At 41.1% G+C, this 27,045-nt stretch overlaps 1 protein-coding gene and 1 long non-coding RNA gene across 2 annotated transcripts in view; one reads left to right on the top strand and one right to left on the bottom strand.

Moving 5' to 3' along the window:
- LOC138908782 (uncharacterized) overlaps positions 1–27,045 on the bottom strand; it is a 165,269-nt gene that overhangs the window by 48,575 nt on the left and 89,649 nt on the right. The gene's annotated exons all lie outside the window — the stretch shown is intronic.
- LOC104115818 (receptor-like protein kinase) lies at positions 10,864–14,677 on the top strand. Its single transcript, XM_009626537.4, has 2 exons — positions 10,864–14,136; positions 14,262–14,677. The coding sequence occupies exons 1-2, from the start codon at positions 11,124–11,126 to the stop codon at positions 14,600–14,602; spliced, it is 3,354 nt and encodes a 1,117-aa protein (XP_009624832.1). The 5' UTR covers positions 10,864–11,123; the 3' UTR covers positions 14,603–14,677.

Below are 27,045 nucleotides of genomic sequence, written 5' to 3'. Positions count from 1 at the left end.
GATCAGATTGGCAGGTTTCATCTCATTTTTATTTTTGGACTTTGGGAGCTCGGTTTGTGGTGATTTTTCGTGGGGTTTTCAAGAAATTCATTAGGGTAAGTGATTCTAACTTGGATTTGGTCACTATACACGAATATATCATTGCTTTCATCAATTAATTAGTATTTTGAGATGAAAATTTAGGAAAAATTGTAGAAATTTCATAAAACAATTTTTTGAGATTTGGATGTCGATTCAGAGTCAAATTTGAGTAAAACTAGTATGGTTGGACTCGCGGTCGAATGGGTGTTCGTAATTTGTGAGTTTTGTCCGATTTCGAGACGTGGGTCCGGGTCAACTCTTTGGGCCGAATTTTTGATTCTTTGCTAAAGTCGTAGTTTCATTATTTAAATTAGTTTCTTGTAGTTATATTTATAGTATGAAATTATTTTGTTTAGATTCGAGCTGATCAGAGTTGAAAAATCGAGGGAAAGGCAAACTACTTGACTGATTGAGCGAGATCTGAGATAAGTGTCTTGTCTAACCTTGTGTGGGGGAAATTTCCCTTAGGATTTGGTATTGATATGATAATTGTGATGTATTGAAAGCCGTGTACGCGAGGTGATAAGTGTGTATACGGGTTAAATGTGGAAAACTCCGATTTTAAATTATGTATATCTCTGTTATATATTAATTAAATTATTTTATCCGGTTATATTCATCATCATTGGTTTATTTTTATATTTTAAATTTGCCTTACCTTTTCCTGCTAATTTCTTTACCTGTTTAGTTGAAACTTTGTTTCTTTTATTTTGTATTCATTATTTGAAGGTTGAATTTCTTAATTGAATTATTATAAAAATGAAGTATTTGGCATTAAAAATTTGGTATTTAGGCAAATTGTTAAATTTGTGAAATATTATTTTTTTGTTGAGTTATTCACTCCCGAATATTTTGTGAGATTTTGTGTTCATTGTGATTGAGCCGTGAGCCCCTTATTGTGAAAAATAATGTTGTTGTTGATTTATTTTGGCAAGTTAAAATATTTGGGCACTTGAGGTGCAAATTGTGATATATTGTGATATTGATACGCATGCGATGGTATAAGGTTTGGGTGTTGAAATACATGCGGTGAGATAAGGGTAGCTTGATACGCGTGGCTAGTAGGAGAACTACTAGAAGCCATGCGGTGTGATAAGGATGGCTAAAACGCGGGATGCTATTTCGGGAAAAAATGATTTCTTTAAAATTAAATGTGAAGGCTCCCGTGGTGATATAAGGAAAAGAATTATTGTGAATTTATTTATGATTTGGGACTACAAGGCGGTACCTCGGGAGTGCCCTTGTTGATATTTCTCTATGGCTGCACTTGCTTTTGGTTATTTTGTGTTTTTCTTAAATATGAAAATTCCTGTTTTCCTTCCGTAAGGTATTATTTGCCCTTATTCTGTGTAGTTAAATTGTGACATACTCCTTACTTAATTCATTCCCATTGTCATTATTATTATTATTATTATTATTATTATTATTATTATTATTATTATTATTATTATTATTATTATTATTATTATTATTATTATTATTATTATTATATTGTTAAAATTTCACCCTGTCTTTTATTATTTCCAGTAGGGCCTGGCCTGACCTCGTCACTACTCTACCGAGGTTAGGCTTGGCACTTACTGGGTACCGTTGTGGTGTACTCATACTACGAATTTGCACATCTTTTTGTGCAGATCCAGGTACTTCCTATCAGACCAGATATCAGTGAGCTAGCCGTACGCGGAGACTTCAAGGTATATCTGTCAGCGTCCGCAGACCTCGGAGTCCCCCTCTATCCTTATTATGTTTTTCTCCTTATTCTCTTTAGAATTTGATGCATAAAGATACTTAATATTTCTTTTAGAAGCTTGTGACTTATTTCTATTGGGTTTTGGGAGTTGTAACTATTTTGAATTGCAGTTTTTATTTATTTCATATGTTGAGATTTGAGTTTCAGTTTTAGATCCCGTTATTCTGCATAATTGATAGGCTTACCTAGTCTTAGAGATTAGGTGTCATCAAGACATCATACAGAGGGAATTTGGGGTCATGACAGACGCGCCCTTGTAAATAAAAACATATTTTTTGCTCAAGTATCATTTGAGTCTTATTTTCGTTTTGAATATTCATGCAAGTCTTTAACTTTCATACTTGCTTAAGTATTCTGTGCATGTTGTTCTGTTCGCGCTTTATTATGTGTAATCTCGGATGCTTTTTCTTCGAAGTATTTGGTTCCGAGAATTATCCCTTTTACAGGAGGGTTTCAATAAGTATTTGCGCAATTTTGCCTTTTGCGTTATTTTTGTATGCAGCTTCGGGTATATTTTTCCCCGATGGCATTATGAATTCCGGGCATTGATTCTTCCGGAACCAACCCTTTAACGTGATGTTTTTATAAAAGAGGGCTCTCTTATGTTTACGGTACTCTTGAAGAGGACGTCTCCTGTTCATTACAGCACAATCATTTGAAGTACTTGTTCAACTTTCAAATGGTAAAATTAACTCATCGTTCAAACAAGAAACAAGATAAAACAAAAGGATTTTATTTCATTTAATTCCTTATATTTTCAAAAGTACATAAGAATTTTGCTATGAAGAAAAGAGATTGCCATGACTTGTGGCTATAAAGAAATTGCCATGACTTGTGGATATCTTGTTCAACTTATTTCTATGGGGTTGGCTACGCAGTCCTCGGTCCCGATGATGTATTCTGTTCCGGATTTTTTTTCCTCGGTTGACGTGGCATTCAACGTTGCCTGGCATTTAGTGTTGTCGTAACCTCGTATCATTCCGCCCAGTGTTCGAATACGAAGAATGCGAATTGGAACACTGGAAGTCTTGTATCTTCGAAGATCCCACCAATGAATTGCTAGGTAATCCTTCACTCGGCAACATATCTTGTTTTCCATTAGATACCCATGCTATAGAGCGGAAGAATAGCTAACAATCCTCTAGTGGTTTGTGCTCGTGAACGATCGAGTAACCTCTTTTCGATAGCAAACTTAACCTATTGGTGGGAATTTGCTATCGAAGAAAAGATTATCTAATCGTCCCCGAGTGGAAACTTGCTTGTTTGCCTTGTTATCAAAGGTCTTATCACTGTTGTCTTCGTAGTATGCTTTTCGTCACTGCCTCGTTAAAAAACTTGCCAGAAAAACCCAATTGGGACAAAAACTGAACGAAGGCAAAAAGAGTGCAACACATACTTTCCGTTTGACTGTTGTTCGTCAGCAGTAATATATTTTGAGGTGAGCCACGTTCCAGTTGTTGGGCAACTTATCTCCTCTTTGGTTCTCCAACTCGTATGATCCTTTCCCAGTGATAGCTGAAACTCGGTAAGGGACTTCCCATGTTGGGCCTAACTTGCCGGCGTTGAGTTCCCGAGTGTTTTGCGTTACCTTCCTCAAGACCAAGTCTCCTACTTTGAAATATCAGAGGTTGACTCTTCGATTATAATATTGCTCCATTCTTTGCTTTTGAGTCGCCATTCTGACATGCGCCAAGTCTCTGCGTTCCTCGAGCAGCTCCAAGTTGATTAGCATTACTTCATTGTTCGATCTTTCGTTCGCCTCAAAATACCTTAAGTTTGGTTCCCCTATTTCCACCGGTATCAAAGCTTTTGCACCGTATACAAGGGAAATATGGACCTCTCCCATTCTTGACTTGGCCGTTGTTCGGTAGGCCCATAGAACCCTAGGTAATTCTTCGAGCCAGCTGCCTTTTGCTGCTTCCAAACTTTTCTTGAGGTTTTGAATAATCACTTTGTTTGTCAACTCTGCTTGACCATTTTCACTCGGATGATAAGGTGAAAAGGTAATCCTCTTTATCTTCAAGTCTTCAAGAAACTTTGTAACTTTTGCGCCGATAAACTGTGGCCCATTGTCGTATGCAATCTCATTTGGTATTCCGAACCTGGAAATTATATCTTTCCATAGGAAGTCGACCGCTTCGCGTTCTTTGATCTTATGATAAAGACCTGCTTCCACCCATTTAGAAAAACAGTCAGTCAAAATTAAAAGAAACCTTACCTTTGTAGGAGTAGGTGGCAGTGGTCCGACGATGTCCATCCCCTATTTCATGACCGGCCACAGGGACAGAACTGAATGCAAGGGTTCTGCCAGTTGATGTACTAGTGGTGCGTAGCGTTGGCACTTATCACATTTTCGTACGAAGTCTTTAGCATCTTGTTCCATACGGGGCCAGTAATACCCTGCCCGAACTAATTTCAGCACCAAAGAATCTGCACCTGAGTAGTTGCCACATATCCCTTCATGGACTTTTCTCATGACATAGTTAGCTTCTGATGCTCCTAAGCACCGAGCCAACGGGCCTTGAAAGGATTTTCTATACAATTGGCCTTTCTTGAAGCTATAACGTGCAGCTTTGGCATGCAACGCTCTTGATGCTTTGGGGTCTTCAGAAAACTTTCCATGCTCGAGATAATCGATTATTTCGTTTCTCCAGTACTAGACCAAACTAGTCGAATTCATCTCATAGTAACCATCTGTGTCCAAGGCTGAGTTCATCAATTATACTACCGTCCCTGATTCCGATCCTTGGATTTCTGTTGATGAGCCCAGATTTTCCAATGCATTTGCTTCCGTGTTATCTTCCCTCGGGATATGAGTTATTGACCACTCTCGGAATCGTGCCAATAGAGCATGAACCTTTACCACGTATTGCTGCATAGGTTCTTCTTTGGTGTCAAATATTTCGTAGACCTGATTAACCACCAACTGCAAATCACATTTGATTCCGATGACTTCAGAGTCAAGCCCCCGGGCCAATTCGAGCCCTGCAATCAAAGCTTCGTACTCTGCTTCATTGTTAGTTAAGGGAATCGTTCTGATGGCTTGCCTTAAGGTTTCCCCCGAAGGTATGATTAAGACTATTCCGAGCCCCGACCCTCTTACGTTTGAAGCTCCGTATGTAAATAAGCTCCAAACTCCTGATGTTGATTCCGACCCATCATTTCATCCTTGGCTACTAGAGGCAATAGTCCCGGACTGAAATCGGTCACGAAGTCAGCCAAGACATGTGACTTAATTGTAGTCCTTAGTTTATATTCTATATCGAACTCACTCATTTAGACGGCCCATTTGGCCAATCTACTCGAGAGCTCGAGTTTATAGAGGATATTTCTCAGAGAAAAAGTAGTCACCACAGCTATCGGGTGGCATTGGAAGTAGGGCCTCAGCTTCCGAGAGGTGACTACGAGAGCTAAAGCCAGCTTTTCTAGATGTGGGTAACGAGTTTATTCTCCTGTTAAAATTTTACTAACATAATAAATGGGAGATTACGTATCTTCGTCCTCCGGACTAAAACTGCACTTACAGTAACTTCTGAAACCGCGAGGTAGACTAGCAATGTTTCACCTTCTTTTGGTTTTGAGAGCAACGGAGGGCTTGACAAATATTTCTTCAACTCCTTCAAGGCTTGTTGACACTCCGATGTCCATTCAAAATTATTTTTCTTTTTGAGTAGTGCGAAGAAGCGATGATATTTTTTCGATGAACGGGAAATGAACCTGCTCAAAGCTGCCAATCTCCCTGTGAGCCTCTGGACTTTTTTTTATGTTAGACAATTGATCTGGGATGTCCTTTATGGCCTTGATTTTGTAGGGATTTACCTCAATTCCCCTTTGTGAGACTAGGAACCCTAGAAACTTACCCGAACTGACCCCGGAAGTATACTTCTCGGGGTTAAACTTCATATTATGCTCCCTCAGGATGTCAAATATTTCTTGCAAATACTTCAAGTGGTCACATGCGTTCAAAGACTTAACGAGCATATCGTCTATATATACTTCCATAGTTTTTCCTATTTGTTTTTCAAACATCTTGTTCACGAGCCGTTGATAAGTGCCTCCGGGGTTCTTTAACCCGAAGGGCATCACATTGTAACAATATATGCCAAAATTCATTACAAACGACGACTTTTCCTGATCTTCTGGGTTCATCTTGATTTGATTGTACCTAGAATAAGCATCGAGGAAACTCATTAACTCGTGCCCGGCCGTGGCATCAATTATTTGATCGATATTTGACAATGGGAATGAGTCTTTCAGGCATGCCTTATTAAGATCTTTATAATCTATGCATATGCAAAATTTATTATTTTTCTTAGAAACTACTACTACATTGGCTAGCCAGTCCAGATATCTTACCTCTCAGATTGAACCAATCTTAAATAAACGGGTTACATCTTCTTTGATGAATTTATTCCTTGCTTCGACAATAGGGCGCTTCTTCTGCCTTACCGGAGGTATGTTGGGATCCAAGCTTAACTTGTGTACGGCTATCTCCGTTGGGATTCATGTCATATCCTCGTGCGCCCATGCAAAACAATCGGCGTTAATTTTAAGAAATTCAATAAAAGCAGACATGTGTTCCGGGCGCAATCCTGTTCCCAAATTGAATTTCCTTTATAGGAATTCTTCGAACAATGCAACCTACTCCAGTTCTTCTGCCGTGGACTTCGTCGCGTCCGTCTCTTTCGGTACTTAAAAATACCTTGGTACATGATATTGTTCAGATTCTTCTATCCCCGGGTTATCTTCCTCTGGTTCGGGGGTAGGTGCCGATTCCGGTAATTGCTATGCCACACATTCCTTTCCTTTGCTACTGGAAATCGAAATTGCATTCATCTCCCTTGCTGTCGGTTGGTCACCTCTTATCTGTTTGATCCCCTCGGGTGTCAAAAATTTTAACAATTGGTGATATGTTGAAGGCCCAGCTTTCATCTCGTGCAGCCATGGTCTTCCCAAGATGATGTTATACCCCATGTCTCCATCTACCACTTCGAAGAGTGTTGTCTTCATTACTCCCTCAGCATTCGTGAGCAGCAAAATTTCTCCCCAGGTTGTCACGCTTGCGAGGTTAAATCCGGCGAGGAGTTTCATTGCTGGGATAATGCTTCTGGTGAGTTTAGCTTGCTCCAGTACTCTCCATTGTATGATATTAGCTGAACTTTCTGGATCCACTAAAATACGTTTAATTTTAAAATCTAACACATTTAAAGAAATTACCAATGCGTCATTGTATGGCAGTAGTATTCCGTCTGCATCTTCGTCCGTGAATGTGATATCGTCTTCCCGGAGCCTCTTACTATGAGTTATCGACACTTTTGTCTTCTTCGCTGCCGAAAAGGTGACCCCGTTAATTTCATTCCCTCCGAAGATCATGTTTATCATTTGGCGTGGAGGTTCTTCTCCTACTTTCGAGGTTTCCGCATCGCCCCTGTTCCGACCATAGTTATTTTTAGCTCGATCACTCAAGAATTCTCTCAGGTGACCATTCTTTAGCAGCGTTGCCACTTCTTCCCGGAGGTGTCGGTAGTCACCATTCCGGTGGCTGTTAGTGCCGTGGTATTCATACCATAGATTCGAGTCCCTCTGGCTGGGATCGTATTTCATAGGTCTTGGGAATCGTGCATCTTTGATATTCCTCATGGCTAACACCAACTCTACGACACTGATATTGAAGTTATATTCTGATAACTTTGGGTAAGAAGAATCTCGCGACCCCGAGATTTCTCTATCCTGCATCGATCTGTAGTTCCGGCCATGATCGATCCTTCTATCAACGGTGAACCTGTCTGCTCTCCGGAAGTTCCTGCCACAACCTTCTGTCCGCTCGTAGGAAAAAAACCGGCCCCTCAAAGTCCGTCTATCTGTGTCAATATCATCTTTCTTTTTTGCTCTGTTCTTCTCCCGTCCTTTGGTCGACGATGGAAAGCCAACCTGATCGTCTTTGATCCTTATTTTTGACTCGTATCTGTTGTGGACATCCGCCCAAGTCATCGCTTGGAACTCGAGCAGACTTTCCTTCAACTTTCGAGAAGCGTCCGAGCTTCTCGGATTTAAACCTTTGGTGAACGCTTCAGCTGCCCATTTATTCGGGACTGTCGGTAGCAACATCTTTTCCTTCTGGAACTGGGTGACAAACTCTCGTAATAACTCGGATTCTCCCTGCGCGATCCTGAATATATCGGCCTTTCGGGCCTGTACCTTCCTGGCATGAACCTTGATGAAAGGAATCTGCGAGCATCCCAAAGGAAGCTATGGAATGCTCGAGCAATAATGAATACCACGTTAAAGCTCCCATTGTGAGAGTCTCACCAAATTCTTTCTGCAACATGAACTCAATTTCGTGAGGAGTCCAATCGTTTCCTTTCACTGTTGTTGTGTAGGTGGTAATATGCTCCTGCGAATCTGAAGTTTCATCATACTTTGGCACTTCGGGCATTTTGAACCGCTTCGGGATTAATTCCGGGGCCGCACTTGGCTTGTACGGTAATTGAATATACTTCTTCGAGTTCGGGCCTTTCAATACTGGTGGCGCGCCCGGGATTTGATCCATGCGGGCATTTACTTCCTTCATGAACCATAAAAGTTCATCCTTGAATGGATCGTTCTCGTTGTTGAGGCCGGATCTACTCCCCCAGCCCCGTCGGAGCCAACTTCGCCCCTAGGAGTATTATTATCGACTCTCTGTATCGTCTGGTTCGCGGGAACATCAGGAGGAACTGGATCTCGCATGTTTGAATTATTTGAGGCATGCGATAGCGGCTGCTTCAGTTCTGTCATAACCTGATCCTGTTGCGTGAGATGACCTAGAATGATTGAATATTGCTCTTGTAGAACCCTTACTGCATCCTCCACATGCCCCACATCAGCATTATCAGGAGTTGCCTCCCGAACCTGTCGAGGGTACCGCCTGTCATATTTCGGTGTTGCTTCGTTCCCCTCATTGCGAGTGTCACTGATTGAATCCTCGAAATGAGGCTGTTCCCCTTAAATTTCAGGGTTGCGTGTGCCGTTAACAGTGTTATCTGCCATTTCTTTTGTGATTTTTGCTAAGACAAAATAATCAAGCACGTTAGTAAAAAACCGCAATGATCAATTTAACTGCACGACTGTGTAGGCCCCACGGTGGACACCAAACTGTTTATCCAAAAATTGGTACAGTTGAATTTGTTCGTGGTTTCTAGACAAATGAATTAATTTGATCCAAAAAGTAATGAAATAACTGATGAAATATAAAATACTTAGCCTTAGAATGTAGATGAAACAACAGAGCTATGAGTCCGGGAACAAGATTTTCGGGAACAAAAATGATGAGATCAAAAGCGAGAGACTAAAATTGTATTAAAATGCTGTATAGAATATAGTGTAAGTTAGCTAGAAAATTCCCTCCCTTACAATGATAACTGAGCTCTCTATTTATAGCTATGTCTAGGGAAGGAAGTCCTAGGATCATGCCCTTCTTTAATGTCAATTATGAGGGCCATTGACGAAGATGTAACGTTAGACATAAATACCAAATTCCTTGTAACGGGCCATCATGCTTAATGCTGCAAAATATTATGTATTAAATGTTACTGGACGCAAAGCATTTACTACTCCTTTTATGATCTTTATTTCTTCCGGTGACAAGCGAAATAGCTATGTTCGGTGGCCACCTCCATCTTGTGTTCCACGTGTCCTTCCTTTAAGCGGCCACGTGTCATGTCGTATTTTTTCCTATACAATAAATAACGTATTTCATGCCTCAATGGTAGTATATACCATAAATATTTATTTTGTTATAAAATATAAAAGGTAGCTATAGAAAAATAATATTTTAAAATAATTTTGATTTATAATAAATATGGTGTATACCTTTGATATAGGACGTAGAATTTCCTTATATAAAACTGAGTAAAAAGAAATACGGGGCTGGCTCATGGCCAATTTTGAAAAGCATTATCCTCCACCTTTACCATGCAAGAGCAAGTACACAAATGGTTAAATATTTCTCTGTTAATCGAAGCTTCATTCCACCTCATTCACAATTAATTCAATACCTTTGAAATCTAATCTAGTGTTTTCAAAAAAACAACAAAAGCACAACGTTAACTTGTTACTCTCCATTACTTAATGTGGACTATATAACTGATGAATATTTTGACAACCCACGAAGGATCAAATTAATTAGTGAATTATCCAGCGAAATTTGGTTTACATAGATGAGTGATTTGCTGACTCAACCACGTCGAAATTAAGCCAGAATGTTAGAAGGACGACAGAAAATAAAGCAAAGACGACTGCTGACAATTACAACCTAAAGCTTTCTAGACTTCCGAATTTATTAATTATGCTGACAGGGAGACCCTTTTTAGCGACAACCATATAAAAATAAAAGAGGTTTTGTTAGAATCCTATTTTGCATGTAGAAAGCTACTACCAGTTTATCGTGTAGAAATAGTACTCACTAGGTCCTGTAAAATAAGCAGTATCCTGAAGTTTTAAATTTCCCAAGTGAAATTTTGAAGTTAAACTCCATAATATTGGCTATTTTTTTAATTACATAACTGAAAAACTGGTTATTTGTGAATTTTTCCCGTTTATTTTTAACTTGATAATGAATAAGTAACTTAAAAACATAAGGAAACACTGTGACAATAGAGAGATTTTGTATCATACAAGTTTATTAAGGACTTCCAAGTTCCAACTACCAGAGTGTATAGTTCAACGAGCTGGGCCAAAATCAAGTATGTTAGTTGGCTAAATATAGTATGTGGTCATACTACACTAGAATGCCGAACTTTCATTCAGCAATGTAAACTTACTCATTAATTAAATGCAAGAAGGAAAATTTGTCTCTTTGGTTGTATGTTATCACCACGCCTTTCACTTAAAAGTTAAAACTAGAGTCAATATGCACATGGCCCGACATTTATATAAAGATAATCGCGTGCGTACTCAGGAACGTGGTGTATATTATACAAAATGGAGAGAAGATGAGGCTGGCTTATGGCCATTTTTAAAAGCATTATCCTCCGCTTAATGCTGTAGAAAGGGAACGCAAACCAACCTAAGCACAACTTTAAATATTCTCCACTTCTTGTCTTCCTCAATCATTCATTACCTGCTATCCCACTAAGCACCATTAGTTGCATTCACATGTTAATAAACAACCAAGTCTCAACTTATACATAGTTCACATCTGTTGCATCTCAGGTCCCAACCTAAAAATCAATTCTTGAAATAGCTCTCCTTTCTCTGCATGTAGGTGCTACTTGGATACAGTTTCTGTGGGAAAGTGTTTAAGAGGTCAGAAATGTTCTTGCTTCTGGTTAATTGCCTTCTCTTCTTTGCCAACAACTTAGCAGTATTTTCGGCCTCATTGTCTCAAGATGCTGTTCATCTACTTGGGTTCCGCAGCGGTCTCCCTGAGCCCTCTCAACAATTGCTCCCTTGGAATCAGTCCGTCTCACACTGCCAATGGAAAGGTGTTTCCTGCTATTCAGACGGAACTTCTCATGTCGAATCATTGAATTTCAGGGACTTTCTGCTATCTGGGATCTTGGACACAGCCTTTCCCAATCTTTGCCGTCTTCCTCACATGGTCTCCCTTGATCTCAGTGGCAACCATTTCACTGGTGGCATCCCCGCAATGCTCGCAAACTGCAGCCAGCTTGACACGATTCTCCTCAACGACAACAGATTTTCAGGATCCATCCCACCAGAGATTTTCAAATCAAGCAAGCTTTTACAACTTGATTTGGGTTACAATCAGCTCAATGGCACCATTCCTTCTGAGGTAGGCCTTTCTACAAGCCTTCAATATCTCGGGCTGTGGGAAAATTCCCTTAGTGGAAACATTCCAAATGAGCTATTTGATTTGCCAAACTTGACAGATCTCTACCTCCAAAGAAACAATCTAACAGGACCTCTTCCGGATTTCCCATCCTCGTGTTCACTTTCCCAGCTTTATATTTTTGAGAACCATTTCTCAGGTTCTTTGCCAATTACCCTGGGTAATTGTCACAACCTTACTGCATTCTATGCATCATCTGCTAATCTTGGAGGAGTTATTTCCGCAGATATTTTTAGAGGCCTTTCAAACCTCAAGAATCTCTCTTTAGATGATAACCACTTTATAGGGGAAATTCCTGAAACCTTATGGACAGGGAACTTAAGAGAGCTAGTTCTTTCCCTCAATAAGTTTAATGGAAGTATATCCGAAAAGATTGGTGGATGTCATCAGATAACTTACATTGATTTGTCAGTTAACAAATTAACTGGTCAGATTCCCAGGTCAGTTGGACGTCTGAAGAATTTGAACAATCTTTATCTGTATAAAAACATGCTTAGTGGTTCATTACCAGCAGAACTTGGAAACTGCTCTTCTCTTGTTGAAATCAGTCTCGTCAATAACTCCATCAGTGGAGAACTTCCTTCAGAACTTTGCAACCTTCAAACCCTAGCAAAATTTTATGCATTCAAAAATCAAATTCGAGGCCAAATTCCAGAATGCATAGGCAGAATAAGCGGGCTGGAGGAGCTAGCTCTTTATGAGAATCAATTGACTGGCAAGATACCACATGGAATTACAAATATGACGAAACTGACATTTCTTTCTTTGGCTCATAATAACCTTACCGGAGAGGTGCCACCAGATCTGGGGAAAAATAATTTTCCTGGCTTATTTAAGGTTGATTTAGGTTATAATAACTTCAGCGGACAGATTCCTTCTGAACTTTGTAATGGAAACAGGCTTGCAGTACTGATTCTTGAATACAACCGTTTCAATGGAAGCTTCCCAACAAGTATCGCAAAATGCAAATCTGTATATAGGGTGAACCTTCTCAACAACAATCTGCAGGGGAGTATTCCTGACGACATTGAAAAGAATGAGAATATTTCTTACTTGAATGTTCGAGGAAATATGCTTGCAGGAAGGATTCCAGCAGCGTTTGGCTACTGGACTAACCTTTCAATGATTGATCTTTCAGAAAATATGTTTTCTGGCTCCATACCTGCAGAATTTGGAAAGCTGCAAAATCTTGTAAGACTGAGCATTTCTTCAAACAGACTGAAAGGACAAATTCCACTTCAGTTGGGTTACTCTGCGAAACTGGCCGAGTTGGACCTCAGCAACAACAGTCTTTCAGGAAGAGTTCCGAAAGAAATTGCATCATATTCAATATTGAAAAATCTTCTGCTGCAGGACAACAAACTTTCTGGTGCTCTTCCGGACACTTTCTCATCCACACAAAAGCTTATAAAGCTGCAGCTGGGAAACAACTTGCTCGAAGGCCCAATTCCATGCAGTCTGAGTAAACTTAAGCAACCTAATTTTGCACTGAATCTGAGCATGAATAAGTTTACTGGTGAAATTCCTAGATGCCTAGGCAATCTAGACACATTGGAGGTCCTTGATATATCAAGCAACAACTTGTCTGGTGCAATACCATCAGAAATGGACAGGATGATAACCCTGTCATTTCTCAACATATCATTTAATAACTTGTCAGGGCAGATACCCATTTCATGGGGAAAACTATTAACTTCACATCCAGGATCTGTACTGGGAAATCCAGGACTCTGCTTATCAGGCGCTCAAGGTAGTAACTGCAAGCATGTGAAAAAATCACATGTAAAATGGAAGACCTTGGCTGGTGTAATTAGTGGATGTGTGCTGTCCATGGCAATCATAGTTGCTGCCATATACTTACTAGTTACTCGGCACCCTAAGCATCGGCTCATCAAGTGTCAATCAGGGCTTGATGATCTACCAGATGGTATAAGTTTTGAGGACATTGTACATGCAACAGAGGGCTGGAGCGAAAAATACGTTATCGGAAGAGGCAAGCATGGAACAGTTTATAAGATGGAAACTGTGAAATCCAAAAAGCATTGGGCTGTCAAGAAAATTGACTTAGCTGAGAGAGCATTCAATGATGAAATGACAACCCTAAATCTAGTCAGACACCGCAATTTGGTAAAATCGGGAGGATACTGCATCAGACACGGATATGGCTTCATTCTAACAGAATTAATCCCTGGAGGGACTCTTCATTATGCCCTTCACCAGAGTAAACCACCTGTAGTCCTGGACTGGGAGTCCCGTCATCGTATTGCTCTTGGTATTGCTCAAGGTCTGTCATATCTTCACCATGATTCTGTCCCTCAAATTATTCACAGAGATCTCAAATCAGATAATGTAATGTTGGATTCTGAGATGGAGCCAAAGATTGGAGACTTCGGGATTGCTAAAATAGTATCAGATTCTGATGAAAACGCATCAAAGTCCACAATCGTTGGGACACTAGGATACATTGCTCCAGGTTAGCCACACTTTACTATGCCAATTTTCAGTATAATTCAGTTGGCATATTACTTTGATGAACTAATAACTTTGATTACTTTCTCCATTGACCCCCTCCATGTCCTTCTCCCTCCATCAATACAGAGAATGCATACTCAGCTCAATTGACAGAAAAAAGTGATGTTTATAGCTATGGAGTTGTTCTACTGGAGCTCTTCTGCAGAAAATTGCCAGTAGACCCCAGCTTTGAGGAAGGATTAGACATCATTTCCTGGGTTAGGAAGTACTTGCAGAGAAGCAACAATTTCTTTTGTTTTCTTGATGAAGAAATTCGTCTCTGGGATGCAGAAGAACAATGGAAAGCCCTGAAAATAGTGGATCTGGCGCTTCAATGTGCTCAACCCGAGGCAAATGCCAGGCCTGCAATGAGGGATGTAGTAAGGTCTCTTGTCGAGTTAAATCATAGATGTAAAGAGAAGAAATGAAGCTTCTAACACTGTAACTCGGGTCCAATTTTCCAACTTCCAACATAATACATGATCCTGAATCTTTCAGTTTAACTTTCTGACAACCAATGCAACAACACAGATTAAAAAAATGAATGATGTTTCCAATACATATTAAAGTGTGTCCTATTACTTCCAACATAATACATGATCCTGAATCTTTCAGTTTAACTTTCTGACAACCAATGCAACAACACAGATTAAAAAAATGAATGATGTTTCCAATACATATTAAAGTGTGTCCTATTACTTCCAACATAATACATGATCCTGAATCTTTCAGTTTAACTTTCTGACAACCAATGCAACAACACAGATTAAAAAAATGAATGATGTTTCCAATACATATTAAAGTGTGTCCTATTACTTCCTCCAGCTGCTCCAAATTTTGAACAATTTTCAGGTTTTAAAATTAAAAAGAGCGAGAATGGACAACGCATTGCTATAAGCTAGTCCTCATTTTGTGGCTTATAAATGTTTATCCTTAAATCGGATAACAATTGAATTTGTACGCGGTTTTAAGGACATGTGTATTGATTCAACACATATAATCAAGAATATTAGATAAATGAATTAAAGACAGAATAAACGATCAAACCGGCTGTAATGTTATGGCCAAGCCCGAACCCAAGTTGAACAATAATTTTGCCCTCGATTGAACCCTTGGTTCGAACCCAGTTGTGAATGAAGAACAAGACAATTAAATAAGAACTTTTGCAGTAGCTAGAAAGTAGAAAATGAATTTGTATTGTTTTGATTCGCGTGTTACAATGTGTCTTACAAAAGAAAAACTTCCCCTTTATATAGTAGGAAAGTTTATCCCTAATACAAGTCTAAAAAAGGTAAAAATCCTCTTTTCTCGTTAATTACTGATTTGTAACCGACATCGAGCGGGATCTACACCATGATATTCGGTTAGGTATGAATATCACGGCCCTCTATCGGGTGTAACCATTTACCGTGCTTCCCGAGGTTTTAGAACTCGTTCTGGGTTCGGAGAACGTCGTTTTATCATGCCCGATGATGAACACATTGTTCACCTTTCATGGATCTCGATACGAAGGGCTTCCAGCCTCGATTTCAATCTTGTGCGTCCATGCCCTTCTTCCGTTTTCTTCACCGGGAAATCGAGGTATGCATTATACCCGTATAGAGATAGTCACCTCGTTTTTCGGAGAGTAGGTTTGCCGAAACGATGGGAAACGATCAATGAACCCAGGTTCTTTCCTTCGTACGTTACAACTGAGATGACGGGTAAACCAAAACGTCCCATCAGTCGCGTCGTTCTGACTTTGGACACGTGTCAGCCACCGGCTTGCTGCCTTCGAATGCGAAACATCGCGCATTGATTGTTTTTTCTCATATAAAAGCTTCAACCTTTTTCACTTCTTCTATTTTTCGATTCTAGACTTTACCCTCGAACTCTCTAACGACTTCTAACTTCTCCAGATCTTCATACATTGTTCTTTGAGCCTTTATATCTTTATCTTCAGCTTCATACATCTTCTTTGAACCTTCAATCCAGACCTTCATACCTTCATAGCATCTTCAAATCTTCATATTTTTCTTCAGGCCTTCATATTTCCCAGATTATAATGGCAAAAGCTTCCAGGTCGGTGCCTCAGCAGGCTACTCCTTCATCTTCCCACCCGGCCGCAGATGCCGAGGTGGCCGTTCCCGAAGTGGCTCAGGAGCCCCCTATGAAGAGCTTCATACCTAGGGCTGCTCCATCGGGGATGACTTCAAGGTCAAGAAGGCCTCTAGTCAACAAGACCGAGCCGAGAGAGCATGGAGATACATATGCTCTGTCACTGAAGATACCCTACCCGCAATCCGAGTGGACTGTAAATGGGAGGGTAAGGACGTGGTCGTTCCCGGGCCCAATGACGATATTGCTACTCACGTAAAGGGGTATTTGAGTGTTTATACTTACCCCTTCACGCTCGCCCCGGTGGACCCTAGAGTCCTTGTTTTTGCAAAAGGTACGAGGTGTGCCTTGGGCAAATCCACCTGGCCTTCTGGAGGATTGTGGTCCTCTTACGCCATTTTTTGAACAACACCGAAGCCCCTTGGTTCACCCTCGGCCATCTACTCCGCCTGTACAGTCCCCGAATCTTTCGAGGGGGACTGATCAAGCTCGTTCGCCAAGCAAGAAAGGCTCCTTTCTAGAGCGTCGACGAGGACCGAGATCGAGGCTAGCAGGAGAGGTTCGTTCGGGTGAAAACCGAAGACTTGATCCCTCCCGAGTTTTTGCCATTCCCCGGGGAATGGAACGCATTCCGTAAGTATTGTCTTTCTTGAGTATTCCTTTCTTTTTATTCTTTCTCTCATTGCATGTGTTTGTGGTCGTACAACTATTTCCCAAGTTCCTGATGCAATCCCCCGATTCAAGGAGTGGATCGAGAGGATCTGCAAGCAAATATTGTACACCAAGCGCGTATGGCACAAGCTTTCAAAGGGCAAATGAGAGGCCCGTTCTCATGGTGAGGTTCTTCCTTGAATAATTATCACCATGCTCTTAACTTACACAGTGCTAACCCTTTCTCTTTTCTTACAGGTTTGCCTAAGACCACCGAACTTAGGTCGTTGGATGAGGACGAGGATCCATCCTCGATTGCCGAACCCTTCATTTTGGGGAAGCCCAAGACTGTCGCGAAGGAGAAGAAGAATAAAAAGAGTTAGTCCTCGGGTTCCCTAGATGTCTAGGCAAAGAAGCAGAAGAAGGTGACCATCTGGGTCCAGAAGCCCAAAAAGAGCTCCAAGTCCACAGTACCGGACTCTGATTTTCTCTACCGGCTCAGGGAAGATCCGGAAGACGTTGACTTTTTCATTTCTCATGGGCCGACCCTCAATGAGGGGGATTGGGTGACAACCGAGAAAAAAGAGCATGAGGTCGATCTCCCTCTAACTCGGGAACCAGAGAAAGAGATAGAGGTTGCGGCCTCCCGAAAATCCGCCCCTATTCCGAAGGAGGCGACCGGTGTCATTGACATCGTGGAGACACCCTCCTATAACGGGTCCATGCTCGAAGAGGCTCAAGAAGGCAAAGAGAAGTCAAGCGAGGGAGCACAGGGCCCAGATGATGCCCTCAACACATTTTTTGATGACATGGATATGGCCGCACTGGATGATTTTTTCGGGCTTGGTCACCTGGAGGTCCCAAAGAAGGATGTGCCCTCGGGAGCTGGCGTGGACCCCGAGCGCAAGAGAATGGTCGTTCTTACAATCTCGGAGGATGCCCGGGTCATGTCTACTCTGGTGGGCATAGCCAACTACCTCTGATGCCTAGTGACCTAGGAGGACCAGGAAAAGATGAACGAGGTAGGCACGTCGAGCCTTTTCAATGAGGCGCAACAGGCACTGAACCGGTTAAGGCGTCAGCCCTTTGTACCCTTTTGTGAATCTTACTTTGGTTTTTGATGTCCTCTACTAACTTCATTGTTTTTCAGGCTTCAGTGCTTTAAATGAAAGCTTTCTCCAGCACTGCTTGGAGATTAGCCAGCTCGAGTTCAAGCTCAAAGAGCAGGTCCAGAAAAAGGACATGTACAGGGCTCCTAGTGAGCAGCAGGACGAGGCCCTCAAAGACCTCCCGATTCTCCAGACCAAGCTGGAAAAAGCTCAGAAGGAGACCTTGATCCTGAAGCGGGAACATGCCGACCTGTTTGATAAGGTAAAGATCTTTAAGGTTAAAACCGAGCAGCTAGTCGTGGTAACTAACAACACAACTTCGCAGGTCCAATAGAAGATAGACTTGATCGACCAGCTGCGGGCTGAGATGGACGAGGTCAAGGCCACAGCCGAAGTGTGGAAGGGAAGGATGGACCTGCTGGCTTCGAAAAAGGAAGTTGCGAAGGCGGAGTTGGAATCAGTCGAGAACCAACTCCGGGTGGTGAAGGACAAAGACGATAAGTGGTCTCGGTTGAATGATGATCTCTGGGCATAGTTGAGCTCGTCCATCACGGAACAGGATGCTCTCGGATAAGAATATACTGCACTGAGGTCCAAATTTTATGTGACCTTTACTGATTCTAAGAAGATGGTGGCCCTGTATAAGACCGATGTGGAGGCATCCGAGACCCTCTTAAAGATAAATACTGAGTACATAAAGCGGCTATCCCGGAGAGAGACCCTCGAAGATATCCATGCCCGAGGTTTTGACCTATCGACCAAGATTAAAGAAGCTAGGAGGCTCGAGGCCGAGGCAAAAGAGGTATACGAACCTGAAGGTCTTGAAGGCTCGGAGGGCTCCGACTGTTCTAGCGACGAGTCGGGCTCCGGTGAAGACCAGGCATAGATGCCTTAGTATTTTTCCACTTTTTCCTTATGTATTATTTTGTTTTGAGGCCGTTCTATCGGGCCTTTGTAAATATATTTTGGAGTATATAATTTTTTCCCTTTCTGGCAATACTGTGTCTTTACTTTTCCAGCATCTTCTTGCAATTTCTATTTGCATATTATTTTTGATGCCTTAGCACAGAATTAGATGTAGTTCTGGAGCATCCGTTTTTCGGAGGTTCTAATGAAGCCCGACTTCGATGCAACTTTGGTTTACTTGTGGCTTCGAACCCTCGGTGAGACTGGAGGTTTCTAAGATGCTTAAGTATTTTTAGACCTTTTTGCCGAGGGTAACCTTTTAGTAGGTTTCGAATCATTCGTAAGGGCCTTACTTTATGGTTACAGATTTTGAACATCTCAGAGCCCTTTTTAGGGTAGCCGTAGCCTTTTATATTTGGGCACCGTCTAATGGGTTTGGTGCCTCCGGGATTCGGTAGCCTGGGTTATTCGAATTTTCATCGGGCGACAGTCCCCGAATAGGGATAGCCCGTAGGCTTGACAGTCCCTGAGTAGGGGTAGCCCGTGGGCTTTAGGATCCATGATCGAAGAAGCAAAATGCTCAATAACAAAGTGTAAGGAAAGTAGAAATTTCTTTCATTACTTAGTATGCAAGGTACATGATCGAAGGCACATAAAAACGTGTGCCATGGCTAGAGTGGACTATGTGGGCACGGTTCATACGACCGTTTGACCCTTATAATAAATCCTAACCACCAAACCTTAGCTTTTAGCACATACAATTTTCTTTTTCCCTTGCTAAAGATTTTAATCCGGGGGGTAATAGCCCCCAGTATTCGAGGTCGAACTCGTGAGGGCTCGGAATGTTGTTGACCTGAAGCAAATGATTATTGATTCTGGATTGAAACCAGTCTTCAAATCTAAGGTAGCACGTTTTACTGTCGACTCATTAAAAACCAAACCGAAAAACCCATTTTAGGACAAAACCGGTTCAAGGGAAAAAGAGTGCAACACATGCTTTCAGACCTAATAGCCACGTCCGTCCTTGGCTGATTACCTGCATACGTTAGTCTGACTTATAATATGATTAAAGTTATTGAGTTCGTACCTTAGCAGTATTACCGCTTTAATGTATCACGTTCCAGTTGTTTGGTAGTTGTACGTTGTTTCCCGTTTCGAGTTTATATGAGCCTTTGCCGGTTATTCCGACTACTCGATATGGTCCTTCCCAGTTCGGGGCCAGTTTCCCTTCGTTCGGGTTCCTGGTGTGTAGTGTTACTTTTCTCAACACTAAGTCCCCGACTTGAAAGTGTCAGAGACTGGATCTTCGATTATAATACCTTTCAATTCGCTACTTCTGGGCGGCCAACCGGACCAGGGTGACCTCCCGCGTTTCATCCAATAGTTCCAGACTCATGATCATGGCCTTGCCGTTTGGATCTTTGGTCGCATACTGGAACCTGAGGATCGATTCTCCCACCTCGGCTGGTATTAAGGCTTCGACTCTGTAGACCAAGGAAAATGGGGTGGCCCCGGTGCTTGATTTCGAAGTTATACGGTATGTCCACAGGACTTCGGGCAGGATCTCCTTCTATTTCCCTCTTGCACCGGTTAACCACTTTTTCAGGTTTTGAAGTATAGTCTTGTTCGTTTATTCTGCCTGCCTATTCCCACTAGGGTGATAAGGCGTTGATAGTATCTTCTAGATCTTGTGATCTTCGAAAAACTTACTCACCTTGTTGCCGACGAATTATTTTCCGTTGTCACAAACATCTCGGTCGGTATCCCAAATCAACATATTATGTGGTCCCAGATGAAGTCAATGAATTCTTTCTGCCGGAACTTTTCGAATGCTTGAGCCTCAACCCATTTGGAAAAATAACCGGTCATGAATAGTATGAATTGAGCTTTACCGGGTGCCCATGGCAGGGGGCCAACGATGTCCATTCCCCAATTCATAAATGGCCACCGGGGCAGGATCGAGTGGAGCATTTCTCCTAGTTGATGGATCATCGGGGCGTGTCTTTGGTAGTTGTAGCATTTTCGTACGAAGTCCTTCGCATCCTTCTCCATTTTGGTTCAGTAATAGCCAACCCTAATTAGTTTTTGAACCAAAGATTCTGCCCCTGAATGGTTCCCACAAGTGCCTTCTTGAACTTCTCTCATGGCTTATTCGATCTCTCCCGGTCCCATGCATCTGGCTAGCGGGCCGTCGAAGGTCCTCCTGAACAATGCCTCTTCGACCAAGCTAAATCTGGCAGCCTTGGTGCGCAGGGCTCTCAATTCTTTGGGATCTGAAGGCAATTTTCCTTTCTTCAAGTAGTCTATGTATTTGTTCCTCCAATCCCAAGTTAAACTCATTGAGTTCACTTCGGCGTGGACTTCTAGCTGCACTACTCATTGTTAGTCAATTTCACAGTTCTAATAGATTGCCTAATTATATTTCCCGTAGGCAGTTCTAATACGATACCGAGGACAGACCCCTTCGCGTTCGAGGCACCATCCGTGAAAAAGGTCCAGATTCCCAAAATAGTCCCTGAGGTTAACAATAATTCCCTTTTGACTTCGGGTATTAAGGCTGGCGTAAAGTCAGCCATGAAGTCTGCCAAAATTTGAGACTTTATGGCGGTTCAGGGTCGATACTCGATATCGTACCTGCTAATTTCCACTGCCCATTTAGCCAATCATCCCGAGAGCTCGGGCTTGTGCATGATGTTACTTAGCGGGTAAGAGGTCATGACACATATGGGGTGGCATTGAAAGTATGGCTTTAGCTTCCTGGAGGCGCATAGCGAAGCGAGCACTAATGTTTCTAGATAAGGATACCTTGATTCGGCTTCGCCTAGAGTTTTACTGACATAGTAAATAGGAAATTGCGTAGCTTCTTCCTCCTGAACTAAGACTCCACTTACTGCTACCTCGAAAACCGCCTAGTAGAGGTACAAATATTCGTCTTCCTTTGGAGTATGCATCAGGGGTGGACTCGATAGCTACCATTTGATTTCTTCCAAAGCTTGATGGGGGTCCAGGAAAAGTTATTCTTCTTCTTTAACAGTGAGAAGAATCTATGGCTTTTCTCCGAGGACCTCGAGATGAACCGGCCCAAGGCGGCTATACGTCCGGTCAGTGTTTCAATGGCCTTGACATTGTCCACAATGGTGATGTCCTCTATGGCCTTTATTTTGTCAGGGTTGAACTCGATTCCTTGATTGGATACCATGAACCCGAGGAATTTTCCCGATCCGACCTCGAATACGCACTTCTCTGGGTTTCGATTCATGTTGTATTTCTTTAGTATGTCGAAGGTCTCCTATAAATGTTTCAAATGGTCCTTAGCTCACATGTACTTGACCAACATATCATCAATATAAACTTCCATTGATTTTCCTTTCTGTTCTTCGAACATCCAATTTACTAGGCGTTGATAGGTGGCACCGATGTTCTTTAATCCAAACGGCATTACATTATAATAGTAGGTGCGAATTTAGTAATGAAAGAAGTCTTTTCTTGATCATCCAGGTCCATCTAAATTTGGTTGTACCTGGAGTAGGCATCGAGAAAGGTAAGTATCTCATGCCCGGCTATAGCATCGATCATCCGATTGATGTTAGGCAAAGGGAAAGAATACTTAGGGCATTCTTTGTTTAGATTTTTGTAATATACACACATTATTATCTTATTCCCTTTTTTAGGCACTACCACTACGTTAGCTAACCAGTCCAGGTATTTAACTTCCCGGACGGACCCTATTTTAAGGAGTTTGGATAGCTCGTCCTTGATGAATGCATGCTTTATCTCGGACTGCGGCCTCCTCTTCTGCCTAATAGGATTGAACTTCGGGTCCAAACTCAGCTTATGAGTGGTTACCTCCGATGGGATCCCTATCATATCAAGATGGGACCAAGAAAAACAATCTATGTTAGATTTAAGAAAATCAATAAGTTTTTTCCTGAGCTCGGGAACTAACCCTGTGCCCAGGTATACATTTCAATCCGGTAGGTGTTCAATTAATATGACTTGCTCCAACTCTTCGACCGTCGATTTGGTGGCATTGGTGTCATCAGGAGCTATGAATGATCTCGGGACTCCGTAATCATCCTCCTCGTCTACTCCTCGTTCCTCCGGTTTGGCTGAGGTCGGCATTAGTGATTGCTATTTGATTTCTTCCTTTCTAGTCGGCTCCGCGTTCTTTGATGTCAAAACCGCGGGCACCGGGATTACCTCGTTGACTCCGAATATCTCTTTTACGGCCGGTTGCTTTTCGTAGACTGTATTGACTCCTCCCGGTGTAGGGAATTTCAACACTTGCTACAAGGTCGAGGGTACCACCCTCATGTTGTGAACCCATGGCCTTCTCAATAGAGTGTTATACCCCATGTCCCCTTCGATCACATAGAACTTTGCCTCTTAGATCGTCCTGACAGTGTTTACTGGTAGGGTTATCTCCCCTTTAGTGGTTTCGCATGCCATGTCAAATCCGTTCAACACCCGGTCTGCTGGCACTATTTGGTCCTCTAACCCCAATTATTCTACGACCCTTAATCTGATGATATTGGCGGATCAATCAACACATGTTTAAGTCGTGATTTATTGATAAGTACGGATATTACCAGCGCATCATTGTGAGGTTGCACGATGCCCTCGGCATCCTCGTAGCTAAATGAAATGGTTCCCTCCGGGACATAATCTCGGGTGCGTTTTCCCCTTGTGATAGATACTTTAGTGCGCTTTATTGTTCCTATGATCATGTTGATGATGTGTTGATACTCCTTTTGTTCGACCTGTTTGTTGGCGTCCATGTTCCTGAAGTGGCTTTTGGCTTGATCACTCAAAAACTCTCGGAGGTGCCCATTGTTGAATAACCGGGCAACTTCTTTTCTCAACTGTCGACAATCCTCGGTCCTGTGACGGCAATCCTCGGTCATGTCGTGATACGTACATATTAAGTTAGGATCTCTTTAGGTTAGGTCGGATTGCAATGGTCGGGGCCACTTGGTCTCTTTGATGCGCCCGATGGCTGAGACGATGCAGGCGACATCAACGTTGAAGTTATACTCTGATAATCTCTGACGAGCGCAAAACACACACTTAAATTGTGCTCGCTTGTCAAAGATAATATAGTATAATATCGTGTCCATAGGGATTGGATTTAAAGAGTATTATCGTAGTTTGTAGCTAGATTTCTATTTAGGAGGATCAACAGTTGAGGTTTATATAATTAATAATCTAAAATCTACAACTATTGACTAATGTCAATCGCAACAAATGTAAGAAAGAGAGTTATCAATGGGAGAAAATATGAGTTGATAGGATAGGTGCAAGATAATTGTTCGGGATCTAACTCTAGATAATTCACTTCTAATGTTCAAGTGAGTCTCTCGAATTCACTTAATTATCAGTACAAATGATTAGAAGAAACTCCTCTCTCGATTAAGTCTCAACCTCACAATATGAACCAATTTAAGCTCGGTGAAGATATGCAAGAATTCATAATGGATTGATCTTTAGGAGAACCTCTTTGGATTATCCTCCTAACTAGGTTTAATCAAGGATTCAACTAGCCTCTTTCGATTACTTAGAAGAATCTATGAACTCAACCAATAATATAGTGCAAATATATCATAAGTTATGCCTCTTTCGATTACAAGAACAAGTGAACATATATGCAACAATTAAATCTTCCAAAAACGATTCAAATACATAAAAATAGAGTTATAATCTACAAACAACCATCAATACACCAAATCCATCAAAACCCAAAAGGTTCTACTCTATAGACATGGAGAAGTTCTTCACAAATGAAATAAAAGTAGACATGGAGCCCAAACGGATTTATGAGCAAAAGGTTATGTGCATTTTACTGGACAATGCGCAGTATGCCTGCTCGATTCTTCGTTTCATTCTTAAAGTGCATTATTATCTGTTGATCCCCGAACACGATCCCAAATTAACCCTTGGGCTTTTACTTAGACTTCAAAGCTCCAAAATAGCCGGAATTCATGCCACAACATCTACATAGCTCGAAATCACTCCTACAGGGCATAAAATACACAATAAGTGCAAAACACGCCTAATTAAAGCTCAACGTAAGTAAAGTGCAGTGAATTAGAGTGCAATAAGCGACTAAAACATGGGATTATAGCCTACTATCAACACCCCACACTTAAACCATTGCTCGTCCTCGAGCAATCAAACTATACTTCACATAGACATGACCTTTTTAAACAACTCTCCTAACTTATCACACCAAGAATATTAGAAAAGATTAAGCACAAGACTGTAACATCCTCGCCTCAAGAGTTGACTCATTCATGCCACATATTTTTCACAACTCGCTCGCTTACTCTAACACGGAGGTCAATGACATTTTCTTTCCTTCATGAATCAAGTGCCCTCACACAAGAATAGAGAGTAATTCCACAAATAATAAAGTTTAAGAACAATTAGGAACTCAAGATAGGAAGAATTCACTCACTCTCAGAACAACATTCATGTGCAACAAAAAATGTACCATAAGCTTGCCCGTAGTGTACTACTCTACTAATTGAGCTTATTCAGTCAAGGATCTAGTAGGACTTTAATTGGTTGTAATGTAGGCTGCAGGACGGGTAGGATATATTTGGATATATTGACTACACATCCCTAAGCACTTTAATACATACAATTGACCGTTCAAAACCCCACACTTATGTCAAACCATAACTCCACATTTACATCAATATACATTAACTCCCTACTTCTTTAAGCACAATTACATCAAGTAACCACTATCAAGGAATATTTTTCACAATCATACACTTATTTGTTTTTCTTTATTTTTCAATTCAAGTGGCTCTTTATTTTTCAAAATTGTGCACCTTTCTCCTTAGTTCAACAATATTTTTCACAATCATACACTTATTTGTTTTTCTTTATTTTTCAATTCAAGTGGCTCTTTATTTTTCAAAATTGTGCACCTTTCTCCTTAGTTCAATAGTTCCACTCAAAAGCCAAACCAATCACCCCACACTTCAACTTTTACAAAGTTCATACAATTTCAAGTGCTCACGAGAGGTAAATCACAAGATCAATCCATTCATTCACAAGATCAATCCATGCATATTCCTGTAAATCTCCAAAAACAAAATTCACATGATCAAGGTTAGAGTAAGAAATGAAGAAGAGGGGTCATGTGAGTGTTCCTCTGGTATGTCCAAGACCATTTGTTCCTCATTCTCTTCTACTAAAAATTACAATTGTGGATAGGTGGATGAGGTTTTGAACTCTTTTTGTATTGCTTCATAATCAACCAAAGCTTTATTTTCAATCATCTCAGTTGAAACATAGTCCTTTTGTAGAGGAGAAAACTCTCTTTGTAGATGTTCATCATCTCGGGTAGGCTCATTTTCACACGGTTTCTCTTCCATATATTCACCATCACAATGCAACGAGCTAAGTCTATTTACTAATTGATTCACTTACATTGTTAGGTTGTTAGTGGCTTCATCATCTTGTATAAATTTCTCTTCCACCTTATTTATGAACTTATACATAAGCTCTTCTAAACTGCCATTCTCCTCTTGAGGTGGTTGTCTCGCTTAGCTTTCATTCTAGTCATAATAAGGGTATTCATCCCAACCAGAGTAAGAATTGTACCCATATGAATCCTCATACCTGTACGGACTAGAGACAAAGTGAGAGTGTTCAAAAGATGAATCACAGAAAGATTACCTACCTGCTTGACAATCAACTCATAAATGATTTCCACCGTATTTAAAACACATAGTAGACTGCTGACAGTGTTCAACTGCTAACTCTTCAACCGTTTTCTAGGCTGGTTGTACTACATCTTCACATCATTTAGAGTTCAATAACAAGAATATGTTCTTCAAGATTTTTTTCAACAAAAAAAAAAACTTGAAAAGAAGTTAACCAAACAAACTAAAATTAAAATAAAAAATAAAAAAAATTAAAAACTAATTCCTGAATTAGAACTACAAACTACATCAAACACCATTGATTTCCAATCCCTGGCAACGTCGCCAAAATTTAACGAGCGCAAAACACACATTTAAATTGTGCTCGCTAGTCAAAAATAGTATAGTATAATATCGTGTCCACATGGATTAGATTTAAACATTATTATCGTA

The sequence above is a fragment of the Nicotiana tomentosiformis genome, chromosome 3 (assembly GCF_000390325.3).
Source record: "Nicotiana tomentosiformis chromosome 3, ASM39032v3, whole genome shotgun sequence".
NCBI lineage: Eukaryota > Viridiplantae > Streptophyta > Magnoliopsida > Solanales > Solanaceae > Nicotiana > Nicotiana tomentosiformis.
This window is presented reverse-complemented; position numbering and strand designations above follow the sequence as displayed.